Source organism: Girardinichthys multiradiatus, chromosome 12, assembly GCF_021462225.1.
Source record: "Girardinichthys multiradiatus isolate DD_20200921_A chromosome 12, DD_fGirMul_XY1, whole genome shotgun sequence".
In the NCBI taxonomy this organism is placed as follows: Eukaryota; Metazoa; Chordata; class Actinopteri; order Cyprinodontiformes; family Goodeidae; genus Girardinichthys; species Girardinichthys multiradiatus.
The window spans coordinates 8,503,944-8,518,612 of NC_061805.1; the positions used below are offsets into that span (position 1 = coordinate 8,503,944).

The 14,669-nt window shown below is 42.7% G+C and overlaps 1 protein-coding gene across 12 annotated transcripts in view; it reads left to right on the top strand.

Moving 5' to 3' along the window:
- Positions 1-14,669, top strand: part of arvcfb (ARVCF delta catenin family member b) — a 336,448-nt gene that overhangs the window by 229,602 nt on the left and 92,177 nt on the right. For 10 of the 12 annotated variants that reach the window (XM_047381042.1, XM_047381035.1, XM_047381034.1 and 7 more), the window contains 2 exons: positions 7,011-7,169; positions 7,640-7,660. In XM_047381042.1, coding sequence (XP_047236998.1) covers positions 7,011-7,169; positions 7,640-7,660 — 180 coding nt within the window. The remainder of the gene's footprint in view (positions 1-7,010; positions 7,170-7,639; positions 7,661-14,669) is intronic. The other 2 variants (XM_047381038.1, XM_047381039.1) reach the window with 1 other exon arrangement.

The window sequence follows — 14,669 nt, forward strand, 5'->3', positions numbered from 1 at the left end:
GGTCATTAGTCCCATTATGGGTGCTAATGCCTGGTAAAAACTCTCATTGGAACCTTTTTTTTTTCCAGGTCTAATGACTGAACTGATTTTTAATTGACTAAGTAACTGGTTAGAGTGGAGCAGGTGCACAGTGTCCCTTTTTTTGCCTTTTATGTGGTGATACTTATACTCAAACTTCGGCCCAGGCCTTTTTCCCATCTTGGGCATAGAAGCAAGAGGGACGTGGGATTTGGCAAAGAGATCCTCTGCCTAAAACGTTTTGACTGATCAGCAGGAAAGACTGGAGATCAATGAGGACCTTTTGGGCATTGAAGCGTGAAAAAGCTGTCCAATCAATGAAGAGCTGTTCACTTATTAGTGTCTTCAAAGACATGAAGAAAAAAAGCTGTAATCCTTGACAAGCTGTCACCTGAAGAGTTTCACCAAACACAAGAAGGAAAAACTGTAAAACTTCTCGCTTTCTCCCTGATCTCACCCCATCCATCACCTCAGCTGTTTTTAGCTGGTTGAATTAAAAAGGTTCTGATTGGATCAGTTTTTTTTGGAATTATAAAATGAGTACAATCTCAGATGAGATTTTGTGTTTATTTTAAGCTCTGTTAGGATGTGATTAAGACAAAGTGAAAACAGCGAAAAGATTAGAACAGCAAATAATAAAATGTTACTGGCACTTTGCTGGTTGCATGTATAACTTTAACTTAAACTTTCATTTGGGCTGGATGGAACAGTTAGACACATTAAATCTGTGTGACCAACAAGCAATTCCTTAGAGTCTGTATTAGCAATATGGTCCACAAGTAGTCAAACCCCCTTTTCCTCTTTTACCAGGTAATCAGGAAACGTTTACTCTGACTCTACTACTCTTCCTCTGTCCACCTTCAGCCTCTCCACCTTTCCCATTACTTGTGATTTCCTCTTGCCCTCTTGGCTCCGTGATGTTTTCGTTGTCTGTGATCGCCTCAAATGCCTTCCTTTCCCTCTCGATCATGAAAGCTGTAATTTTGTCCCACTCTTGCGCACCAGCAGCCCATACCAGTTTGTTGCACATAGAAACACTGCCTTCGTAATGTTTTTTTTTTTTTACCATCAGCTGGAAATGCAGCAGGAAACATATTTTTCTCAAGGCTTTTTTTATTTGGTCAGGTAGAAAATGTTGAACTCAATACTCATTTTAATCCGTTGCCTATGGAGACATTTTTTTTTTTCAAATCTATGACCTCCCAGTAAAATATGGATCAAAAATAGTCCTTCCAGCTTTCACAGAATTTTAGTGATCAGTGAGTTGGAAAGTGTTAGCCACTCTGTTTTGCTGTGTTTGCATTAAGCGGAGTACTGTTTCCTTTGTCTTTCTGTTATATGTTTGAATTTTGCTATACTTCTGAGCAATTAGGTCAACACACGAGTTTGTTTGTATATGTAGAGATCAAGGTGGCCATTTGTTTTTTTTGCCTGAGTTTGATCCCAGAAAACGTTTTGTTTGGCTAAAGTCATTTTTGTTCTTTTGCTGAACTGCGTTCAAACTTTTGTAGACTTTTGGTGGGTTTTCCTAAGCTTTGACCTGTCGATTTTAGCCAACCCTGATTTCTCATTAGGACCTACAAAACAGGTACTCGTACTCGTACTCGTCGTCTTCCGCTTTATCCGGGACCGGGTCGCGGGGGCAGCAGACTCAGCAGAGACGCCCAGACGTCCCTCTCCCCAGACACCTCTCCCAGCTCCTCCGGGGGGAGCCCAAGGCGTTCCCAGGCCAGCCGAGAGACATAGTCCCTCCAGCGTGTCCTGGGCCGTCCCCTGGGCCTCCTCCCGGTGGGACGTGCCTGGAACAACTCCCGAGGAAGGCGTCCAGGAGGCATCCGGTATAGATGCCCAAGCCACCTCAACTGGCTCCTCTCAATGTGAAGGAGCAGCGGCTCTACTCCGAGCTCCTCCCGGATGGCCGAGCTCCTCACCCTATCTCTAAGGGAGTGCCCGGCCACCCTAAGGAGGAAGCTCATTTCAGCCGCTTGTATCCGGGATCTCGTTCTTTTGGTCATGACCTAGGAACGTAGACCGACCAGTAAATCGAGAGCTTCACTTTTCGGCTCAGCTCTCTCTTCGCCACAACGGACCGGCACAGCGCTCCCATTACTGTGGCAGCCGCACCGATCCGTCTGTCGATCTCCCACTCCATTCTTCCCTCACTCGTGAACAAGACCCCAAGATACTTAAACTTCTCCACTTGAGGCAGGAACTCCTCTCCAACCTGAAGAGGGCAAGCCACCCTTTTCCGGTCGAGAACCATGGCCTCGGACTTGGAGGAGCTGATCTTCATCCCAGCCGCTTCACACTCGGCTGCGAACCGCCCCAGTGCATGCTGTAGGTCTTGGCTAGATGGGGCCAGCAGGACCACGTCATCTGCAAAAAGAAGAGACGAAATCCTCGGGTCACCAAACCAGACCCCTTCCGGCCCTTGGCTGCACCTAGAAATCCTGTCCATAAAAGTTATGAACAGGACTGGTGACAAAGGGCAGCCCTGTCGGAGTCCAACATGCACCGGGAACAGGTCCGACTTAGTGCCGGCAATGCGAACCAAACTCCTGCTCTGCTTGTACAGAGACCGGATGGCCCCTAGTAAAGGGCCACCGATTCCATACTCCTGGAGCACCCCCCACAGGGCATCACGAGGGACACAGTCGAATGCTTTCTCCAGGTCCACAAAACACATGTGGACTGGTTGGGCAAACTCCCATGAACCCTCGAGTACCCTGTAGAGGGTATAGAGCTGGTCCAGTGTTCCACGGCCGGGACGAAAACCACACTGCTCCTCCTGAAGCCGGGGTTCGACTATTGGCCGGACTCTCCTCTCCAATACCCTGGCGTAGGCCTTACCAGGGAGGCTGAGGTGTGTGATCCCCCTGTTGTTGGAACACACCCTCCGGTCACCCTTCTTATGTAGGGGGACCACCACCCCAGTCTGCCAATCCAAAGGCACTGTCCCTGTCCGCCACGCAATGTTGAAGAGGCGTGTCAACCATGACAGCCCCACAACATCCAAAGACTTGAGGTACTCAGGGCGGATCTCATCCAACCCCGAAGCCTTGCCACCGCGGATCTTTTTAACCACCTCAGTGACTTCAGCCTGGGTGATGAAAGAGCCCAACCCCGAGTCCCCAGCCTCTGTTTCCACCAAGGAATGTGTGATGGCAGGATTGAGGAGATCCTCGAAGTACTCCTTTCACCGGCCGATAATGTCCCCAGTCAAGGTCAGCAGCTCCCCACCCCCACTGTAAACAGTGTTGGCGAAGCACTGCTTCCCCCTCCTGAGGCACCGGATGGTTTGCCAGAATCGCTTCGGGGCCAACCGGTAGTCCTTCTCCATGGCTTCACCGAACTCCTCCCAGGTCCGAGTTTTTTCCTCTGCCACCACCCGGGCCGCGGCATGCTTGGCACCATGGTATCCGTCAGCCGCCGCAGGAGTCCCACAAGCCAACCACAGCCGATAGGACTCCTTCTTCAGCTTGACAGCGTCTCTTACTGCCGGTGTCCACCACTGGGTTCGGGGATTGCCGCCGCGACAGGCACCGCAGACCTTGCGGCCGCAGCTATGGGCAGCAGCATCGACAATAGATGTGGAGAACATGGTCCATTCGGACTCTATGTCTCCAACATCCCTCGGAATCTGGTCAAAGCTCTACCGGAGGTGAGAGTTGAATACATCCCTGGCCAAGGGGTCTGCCAGACGCTCCCAGCAGACCCTCACTATGCGCTTGGGCCTGCCAAGTCTGTCCGGCTTTCTCCTCCTCCAGCGGATCCAACTCACCACCATGTGGTGATCAGTGGACAGCTCAGCCCCTCTCTTCACCCGAGTGTCCAAAACATGCGGCCGAAGGTCTGATGATACGACAACAAAGTCGATCATTGACCTCCTGCCTAGGGTATCCTGGTGCCAAGTGCACTGATGGACACCCTTATGTTTGAACATGGTGTTCATTATGGACAATCCGTGACTAGCACAGAAGTCCAATAACAAAACACCGCTTGGATTCAGATCGGGGAGGCCATTCCTCCCAATCACGCCTCCAGGTGTCACTTTCGTTTCCCACGTGGGCGTTGAAGTCCCCCAGCAGAATAATGGAGTCCCCAGGAGGGGCACTATCCAGCACCCCCGACAGGGACGCCAAGAAGGCCGGGTACTCTGCACTACCACTCCGCCCGTAGGCTGAAATGATAGTCAGAGACCTCTCCCAAACCCGAAGGCGCAGGGATGCGACCCTCTCATCCACTGGGGTAAACCCCAACACGAGTTGCTGCTTTTTGTCTGACCCGTCACCTAGAGCCTGTTTGCCATGGGAGACCCTACCAGGGGCATTTAAGCCCCAGACAACATAGCCTCTAGGATAATTTGAGCACTCAAACCCCCCAACCACATTAAGGTGGTGGTTCAAGGAGGGGCCTACAAAACAGGGTTTTACTTAAAATTTAAAGCATTTAAAAATTTGTGAAGTTTGTGAAGTTGACATTTTAAATTATTGTTAGTTTCCTACACTAAGGAGTAGCACAGCTGATATTACTTAAACAACAGTCTTACTGTGCATTCCCTAGAGGATGTAGATTTTTATTTCAACTCTCAGATTTCCAAAATGTTGCCATCATGGAGCACTTTGGTCTCTATTCAAACTCAATGCTAAAAGTCTTGCTCTCTCTCCCTCTCACAGCTTAATGTACAGCAGACATGGTTTGACATGTTGTAGGAAATATTTCACATTTAAATAGCTTCCTACTTCTCTGTGCTACCTCTGATTTCATTTTAAATATCTCACTAACCCTGAAAATGGCTAACTTTGAATCTCCTTCACTCATTGAAAAGTTTTAACTTCAAACAGTGTTGTAGGCAGTAAGACCTGGTAGCACATAATATGGTGCGCTCACTGTTGGATTTGTTTAGGTTTGTGGCAGGTCATTGGTGACATGTGTTAAGGAAGTTTCACTCTTCCTTAACTGTGGATTCTTCTAAACCGGACTATTGGCTATACAAAACATGTTAATTAAATTTTTCGCAAAAAAACATAATTAAATAATGAGATTTCACCTCCTCACCTCTCCCTTTTTTAACCTCCTTTCAGAATGAGCTGTTTTAGGGCTCTGGCACTTTAATGCAAATTAGCTGTATCTGTCCCCGCCCCCAGCCAGCACTTCGTACACGTGAAAAAGAACAATAAGTACTTAGATTTCATCTGCAGATTTGCCACGAACAATAGGCACTGAATTTTTCTTCAGTCTAAGTCTTTCTGCAAATCCCGACGTGTACGGATGTGAGTTCTCAAAGCAGTCCGTGGTGAAGGGATTTGTGCAAACTAGTACTGTCTTTGGCAATGTGACTGGAACATTACCCTCAAAAATAAAATGAAGCCACGAATCTCTGTGATCTGACAGCCGGAGAATGTGCATGGACACATATGGGTCTTTGCAGCCAACAACAGAACATCTGCCTTTGAGGGAGCCATTGTAAATCTTTACCTGACCTGTATGTCTAAGTAAAGGTAAAACCAGCCGGCAAGATGTGATCCTACTGAAAATCAAGTGGGTGGAGCTACACTTCAGTTGCTAGTCAGGGGTGGGACTCAGGTAATGTGGCTAGGTGCCAGTGTAATTGTGACGTTACAATTACACAGCTTTTGAAACTGCGCGTTTTCTTGAAAAAATAGAACATTCGTTTATAGTCAAAAAATGGGTGAATGTTTTTAATTGCGTTTGGACTGTTCGTAGAAGCATTAGAGAGCCAAGTGGATTTATAAAAAGGATAAAAAAGTGAATTTTGCATAATAGGTCCCTTTTAACAGTCTTATACAATAAAGAGAAGTTATCTAACCTAGAGTGGGGTGGAAAACCAGTTTAGGAGTGGTTCAGCCTTAGCCGTCATCATCTTCTCAGGCATGCGTTTTGCACATAGGAGAGCCTAGTGCACGCTCAACAGGTTCTAAAACATTCGTTAAGAGCAGCACTTCGATCTCCTTTTTGGTGTTCCTTTAGCTGTTGCTATTTTGTCTTTCTCAAAAACAGCATTAATTATAGCTCATCTCACTAAGAGCAGAATTGACACAGAATCACAAAGTCACTGACAGGCCACTATTAAATCTTCTCATGACTTAAAAAATATGATTAACTGTAAATAGCATGCTGGAACTTACTAACATTAAAAGTAACATTTTACTCTAACAGGGCCATTCAAGTTGAAAATCATTTGTTTTCTGACACTATTTCTCAGTAAATCTCTAAATTTAAACTATTTGGTCCAATTAAAAGTGCAATGACTCTGTCAATGTCTCCTAAAGGTCAAGTTGTAAACAGTTATCACTTTACCAACAGTTTGTTTGAAATTTCCTTCCTTCTTTCCATTTTTGCTCAGCTGTAGAACTTTATTCGAGTTGATATCTAAATCCTAATTTCCTTATAATCAATAAAACCAATGTAAACTAATGTAAATTTTACCAATGTAAATCTTGAATTGTCATGTTGCAAGTAGATATTTTACATAAAAATGCAGTGATGACTAATAATGCATATTCTACTAATGGCTGAAAAGGTGGAGTCATTATTACTTCAGTTGTTTTTCATTTTGCGCACAAAGCATTTTTTTCCCCATTTCTTTGTCATAGTCACTTGCCATTTATCTCAGGGTTTCAGTGGGATAAAAGCTTTTATTTCTGTCATATTAGTTTTCACACATTTCTACACTTTCTACAACTTTCTACCTAAAGCTTAAGTGTTCAAGTGTTCAAATCACAGGAGGCATTAAGTGTAATTCGCTTCATTTTCAATGTGCTTATGCATGCCCAGCTTTACTCTGCTGCATTCTAATGTCTTATATTGCTGTGGCAGCGCAGTTGAATATTCATCTTGCTGTATGTCTAACAGATGATTACCTGGAAGTTGTTTTTCGCCATGCTGTGCAACTGCAATCAGAAAAATCTGCCTGTTGAGTCCGAATTGCTTTAATCCCCCCCCCCACACACACACATCTTTCTGTCCAGGAGCAGAGCCCCAGTAACGCCACATCCCTGGCTATGATGCAGGAGCCACAGGAGGTGGTGGAGGAGACGGTCACCATAGAGGAGGACCCCGGCACGCCCACCTCCCACGTTTCGGTGGTCACCTCCGACGATGGAACCACGCGGCGCACAGAGACCAAGGTAACAGCTAGGTTACTCTGTGTTGGCAGAGGATGGTACTTATCTTGAAAACATGTGATAGAGGTGCAGTGATTGAATATTAATATTATCAGAATCATACTTTTCTGTTAAAACTTTAAACCTAAAAAGGGCACAGAAAAGGTTCTGCTACACACATACCCTCACACCTTAGTATGAAACCTAATAGCATTTGCAGCAGTTGTTGTTGCCTATGCATCCAGATGAATTCATAGTGTCAAAATGAATGCTATCAAACAGAAAACTCTGCTTGCAATCCCAGATTGTCATTATTAGGGAGTCTAAATCCCGTAATCCTGCTTTCCAGAGGGGTGCCTTCCCCCACTCACAGCCTTATATTTTTGTTTTTTTACTATCATGAGTCAATTTTTCTATAATTCTCCCAGTTGTGTGCTTCTCAAAACCTCCTTTGTTGATTTGTCTTCTACTGTGCTTTGTTGTTCTTCTGAAAGGATATGTCAACCAATGTGAAGGTGAGTGTAGTTTTATGTACCACTGCGGCTTTTGTCACCATGCCACCAATGTTTGCCCATACACACTACAGCAGCCGTGCACAGCACAGTCTGCATCTTTTCAAGCTAACACATTTTACCATGTTTTAAATCCCAGCTTGCTTCTACCTGTTAAGATAATCCATGCCTAATATTGCTTGCATGTTTTATTCCTCTTAGCTTGAAACACCTATTGGCTAGCAATACAACGTAGTTTAATCAAAATGAATATAACATTAAAATACAGAATCTAAGGACAATGAATTAAAATAAAATTAAAATATATATATATTTAATTTACAATAACCGTATGGAAATGCTTCAGATACACAAGTGCTGAAAACAAGTTCAAGTTGTCATCCATAATCTGTAACCACATGCTGACTAATGTGTTAACAGTCTGCACACCACTTCAAGAGGTGTCAACAAATTACATCCTCATTAACTGAACGTGTTCCTGTTTTAAATATGTTGTGAAATGTGGCAAACCAGTGTTTTCATGCATGCAAAACGTGCAGTTGCATAGCATTTATCTGTAGAAATATTGCTTTCAACTAAAGTGTTTCCTTGCAAAAGTCACACTGTACGTGCCTAAGCTGCTGCATTAATTAATGCAAGCACAGAATAGAGAGCTTCTGACAGGTTTTTGTTTTGAAAAAAATCAACTGAAAGAGCAATGTCAAAAATCTATGGCCATCGTTTGGTGGAACATGAAGCTGCAGAGAAATTCCTTTGGTCTCGAGGAGCAAGTTATTCTCCTGCTCAGTCGTTTGGGTGGATTTGGTTCATGTTTTAATAACGATTTCATGCAACCAGGAAAAGAATATACTGGAGGTCTCTTCCGTATACTGGTGTATTTGTTCACTAAAATGGTTTCTCTGTTAACCTAGTCACTCTAAATGACAACAACAAGCTTTTGCAGCGTTCCAAAAGAAATATCATGTATAAGCTGGTGTACCCTGCATAGTTAGAACAATGTCATATGGGAAGCACCAGGACAGTTTCAAACGTGTTGCTCTTGAGGAAAGAAAGCCTTTGTTTCATCTACTGGCTTACTGCCTTCTTTGGGAATTCGCCTAGCGTTCAGAGTGTCACACCAACTAAGTGGTGAATATTCAACATTTTATTTTGTCATTATTTTCTAGAGGTGTAACCATACATCTAGCTTGTGAGTTAAGACTAATGCATAAAATTGGTTTTCACAAGAATGAGACAGGAAGAAGTTTTCACTCAATGTTTTAAGGAATCTACAAACCACAAAGTATAATATGTTCCAGTTTTGATTACCTTAATATTGCAGTTTTTTTATGCTTTTCTTTTTTTTTAATATTTTGGCGCTAGTGGCCTTGATTGACAGTTATCAGACAGGAAATGGGCGGAGAGAGAAGGGGGGAAAGACATGCAGCAAATATGTCAAGGTTGGCAAATCGAACGCAGGACTATAGCCTCTGTATATGGGGTGCCCACTCTACTGCTACACCACGCAAAATACAGTTTTTTTTAATGCAATGTAGGCAGATTGCAAGTGGGGGGAGAGAGGGGGATGCAGCATAGGTCTCGGGCTTAGGGATTCGAACCCAGTATACGTTGCTACGCCAACCCCCACCTCCCAAAAAAGCTTCAGAATTTTCCCTTTTTGTGTTTTCACTAATAAAAGAAAGGGCTAATAAACCTGTTCATTGTTTTATTGTCCAGTTCAGGTTTGAGTAGTTTAGATTTTAAACTTCAGACGATGCAATGCAGTCAAATCTTTAAACTAGCTATTTCCTTCAGTGGCGATCGGAAACCCTGAAGTACATATTAAGTTTAATGTCTATAGGCTAACTACTTTCTGCTGCTGTTATTATTACAGTGCTTACATGCTGTTCATGTTTTCAGTCATTCTGCTGTTTTTTTTTTCACAAACACAAACGCAAACAATTTACTCGAGGCTTCTTTATTGCTTTTGAGTGTTATTAGCCAACACAGTGTGTTTACTGGCCGACTCTGCAAAACGTAGCACCTCAAGAATTACTTTCTTTCTTACTTCAAAATATAATAAGTTTGAAACCTAGTTTCAGGGTCTGAAACTTTTCATTATTCATTTTTGACAGTTTTTTTTATAAGAGAGATGCCTTTCAGTTCTGGACTTATTCGGGCTTTTTGTTTGATATGCAGACTTCAGCAGTGTTAAAAATATACATTTACATTTTTAATGTTAAATGTTAATTTAATGTTAAAGTGAATTTACCATATTTACTGTACATAACCTGCTACTTTTGAGGATTCTTACTTGCAAGGTTGGTTTGTTTTCTGACCTCCTCCATTTTTAATGGCCTGTACTTGTATAGCGATTTATCAAGTCCCCAGAGACCCCAAAGCGCTTTAAACCACAGTCAGTCATTTATCCATTCATACACTGACAGTCGGAAGCTACATTGTAGCCACAGCTGCCCTGGGTGGTCAGACTCTGACCACCAGAAGCAGGCAAGGCCGGTGAAGTGTCTTTCCCAAGGACACGACAGGGTTCGTACAGGCAACCCACCAGTTACAGGGCAAAACCCTACCACTGTCACCACCGTCGCCCTATGTTATGTGTGTCATTTTCTGGAAACCTCACATCTGGTATTTGTCTCTTCTCTACTGTATCAAACCTGTTCCAAACCCTGGCACTCAATCCAAGGTACCTACAGAACCATGATTTATGCACACTGTCACACTCCTGGTAGTGTAGCTATAAGTGCCCTTTAATGCAATAACTTAAATACATTTCAGACTGTTAAAACCACGTAATGACTCCTTCCTAGAAGCCCTTTTCAGATGACACTGGACTATTTCCACAGTTTGAGACATACCTCCTTATATTTAAAGCTTGCATTGCAGCATCTTGGATGCAGATAGCAAAATCGTTGCAGTAAGCCAATCCTTTTGGCTAACAGATGAGTGGAGAGCACTGTGCGGAGCTCCTACTCCAGGGACTGTGAAGCTGTAATTAAAAAGCCAGCTCTAATCCTGCATAAGGGAGGACCCAATGCCCTCTAGCCTGTTTACTATGAGGGGATTGGCCACATTCACACTCTTTCTCACACTCACATGTTTTATACACTGAGGGGAAATAATTTGTTAGAAATAATGCACATCAGTGCATGCAGCAAAACATCACAGTAATCAAAGGCTTGCTGAGGACCAAGGGGAAGGAAGCACACTATTTTAAAAGCTCTGGCACCCTGCTGAATAGAGAAGTTGGGTTTTTTCTTGAAATTGCTTTGTGGAGTAAAGCAGATTAATGTCTAGGGTGAACTTCTGGAAACTACCACCCATGTGATGGCAAACCAATCTAAAAGTAGATAGACTGAAGTAAACTCTTAACAATCATATCACATCTTTTGTGTGTTGTTTTTAACCTCTCATTTTCCATCTCTCCCATCATTTGTCAGCAGCTCACAGATGTATTTCTGTACATATCTGTTCTTTTGGACCAAAGTTTTGTGTCATTCTAACACACTTCTGTTCCTTGATGGTTATCCCCCATCTAACTACCAGATGATGAAACACACAAGCTTCTCCCATCTTCTTGATTTGCCAGCAGAAAAGTTGCTTCTGTGGTAAACATGTGTCCTGCAGCAAAATCAGCAAAGTCTTTTGTAAAATATTGTTAAGTAAACCAAAATGTAGTAGATCAATATCTCTGCTGTAAATAGAGTACAGTCTACATTCAGCAATGTTGCTCTTGGTGGTCCAGGGTAAGTCTTAGCTGACAAGTGTAGTTGTCATTGGATTTAGTTTTTCTATGAAACTGACAAATCAAATCAGTTTGTTGCCATTATATAACTAATAGCACACATAAAAACAAGCCATTGTTTGTCCGTGAACTTTGTGGTACACTTTGTTTGATGCCAAATGCTCAAAAAGGTTAAGAAGAGGGGTATAAGCAGTCAGTCTTAGTTTTTGTTCAGAGCACTGTTCTTGAATCAGATCCTGAACAGACGTTAGGGACCCTCCAATGGCCTTTTCAGTTCCCCTCACTATCCTTTGAAGGTCAATAAAATAAATAGTGGGAGACTCACATCAGCAGTCTTTGACCATCACCACTAAAAGGCCTCACAGTCCGAACCACCTTCCAGTTAATGCAAGATGTTTTCTGCTGGTTGGCCCATACGCAACAGACAGCCTGTTCTCTTCAGGTTTGTGACTAAACATAGGGCAATTAAACAATATATAACTTGACTTATTAATGTATTTCTCCTTTTAGGTTAAGATAGGGTTATAGTTAAGTGTCAAGGTTACAGTTAGGTTTAGGCGTTAGAACATGATGGCAAAGAATTTGGTAGTGAGCCGGAAAATCAACAGACCTGAGAAGGAAGTTTGATATTTTCTCTGCAGTCCTCTCCTGACTGCCATATAACAGCTCGAGTACCACGATGAGATGCAATACGTCTAAACACTCTGACCCACAGATTTGTAGATTGTTATCAGGATTTTGGTAGGGAGTGATGTTTGTTGCAATTTCCTCACAAATTGCACTCTCTGCTGAGCCCATTTCATGACCCCGCTGATGTTCTGCATCAGGAGAAGTCATCAGAGATCAGTACTGTGAGGAACTTAATGCTATCCACTCTCTCTGCTGTATGGGTGCTGATGCTGAGAGGTGGTTGCTTAAATCCTGACCTCCTTATGCTGATAATCATCTCTTTCCTTTTGCCCACGTTGAGCATCAGGCTGTTGTCTTTGCACTAGTTCTCTAGCTGCTTGACTTCTGTCCTTTACACTGATGTATCATTCCTATCAACAAATCCCACTACTGTGGTATCATCTGCAAATTTAATGATCAGGTTACTTCACGTGTGGATGCACAGTCTAAATTCTCAAGGTAGATTAACTACAGATTCTCCCTAGGTTTTTAGTTCATTCAGCTTAGAGTCAATTTGAGTAGGGTGCATGTAAACAGTCAATTATATCCACTTTCATCCTCCTGCCCCAGTGTGAAATACTTTCCCTTGGCCAGCATCCAGCCTGCTTTTCCTGCTGGCAGAGACACTGCATGAAACACTCACATGGACCAATGAAAGCAACATTCCTTCTCTCTTCTCTTTATATGAGGGAATGAGAGTTGTGGTTGACCACCTAAACAAATAAAATCATTTTACTACCAAAAATGGGCTTGGTAGTCGACCCTTGAGCAGGTAAAGTGGGAGTGAGTTAAAATGTTTAGCTCAAAATGCTAAATAAACATTTAACAGTCACATGAGCAATAACACAAGGTGTGTAAGAGCCTATAGGAACCAAATACAGAACAGAAGCCATTTCTATTTAAGTGCATTGTGAAACTAAAGCTACAGGACACATAATGAAATCTAAAGCAGCTGTTTCCAATTCATTTCTCTAATTCCAGCTTATCAAAGTGGTGAAAATCATCACGTGCCACACCTGCGATGGTGTCTGACTACTTGTTATTGGAGTCTGGGGCTGCCATTCATATCCCTACCCTACAAGAGACAGACCTAGTGGACCACGGCATCCTGTGTGATTTTGCTGTGTTTTTCCCTCTCCCCCTGTCTGCCTTCTTCCTCTTCTAACATCAGGTTTTAAATTTATTGCAGTTTATGTTTTTAATCATCTTTGCAGATGCTCTTTAGTTTGCATAAAAATCAGTAGCAGACTTCACCATCGCAGCCTGCTTAGCAACATGAACTGCTGCCTCCTCCTGTCTCAACAACCTGTACATGTATTATCCTGGTAAAATGAGGTTTTTAATGGCTTTTCTAAACTAGTAAGGACCGTGTCTAATTGTTTCCAGTACTGATGTTACATCCTTAGCCTTCTAAACCATGTAAACATAGAGGTTAGTGTAGTTGCTACATTTGTGGATAATCACCCTCACTATCAATGCAGCAGTTCTCTTTAAGCTCTGTTTACCCAACTTCAGCAGATTTCACCGGCTCCTCTAAAACCCAGGTCCCTAGTCCCACTCTCATCTTCCCTTGCGTGAAGGTTTAACATCTTGTGAACTTGAGCGTACATCAAAGGGTGTTTGAAAATGGGTGATAGATCTGCTTGCAGCCTTTGCAGATTGCCTAAAAACTGTGATAGTACAAGCCAGCTGGGCATGTGAAGGCAAGGAAGCTGTGTTCATTAAACTGTCCCCTCAGCAGCCATAGAAAAATAGAATGAAAGAAGACGACTAGCAAACTTTATGTTTCTACGGTTGATGTAAATATAAACTGTATTCTGTAGTTTTGTCTTTAGTTTACAAGACAACAGCAAACCTAGCACATCAGCACAAATATCTCATACCAAATATTAATTATGGCGGTGGAAGGGTGATGACTTGGGCTTGTTTTGTAACCATCTGACCTGGAGATCTTGAGTCGCTGTAAACAGAATTATTCCAGAGTGAAGTTTTAGGCCATCTGTGTAATAGCTAAGGCTTTGTTGAAACTGTGTCATGAAACTGTGCATAAAATGTGTTTGGAATTGGCGCTTTATAAATAATACTGAATTCAACTGAATTGAACAATAAAATTATTCTTAATACTGAAGAAAATCTACAATCTTCAATGGCTTGAAAAGAAAAGAATCAAGTAGTTGCAGTGGCCTAGTCAAAGTCCAGACCTCAACCTGAATGAACTTTGGGACCAAATGGGGCTACACACAACAGAATTACTACACCAGTACTAAACCACAACACCAGTACTATTCAAAGACCCTATTTTATTTATAATATTGGGTAATCACACATAAGTGTTTCTTTTTCATTATGACATACCTATACAAGTTATTGGATTTATAGTATGTTTTTCTGCACTGTATACAATAATTTCAGTGTCATGCAATTTTGACTGCAATAAATCCTTCTGATCTCAGAATGAATCATTTAACAGAATGGATCATTCCACTCTGTAGCATCACTCGCGAATTTAGAGCTACTGTTGTCATTCCTCCAGTCAGATGCTGTGCTTAAAGTTTGAAACAATGTCCCATCAAGTTAGAACCTTGAGTCAGTGGCTTATAT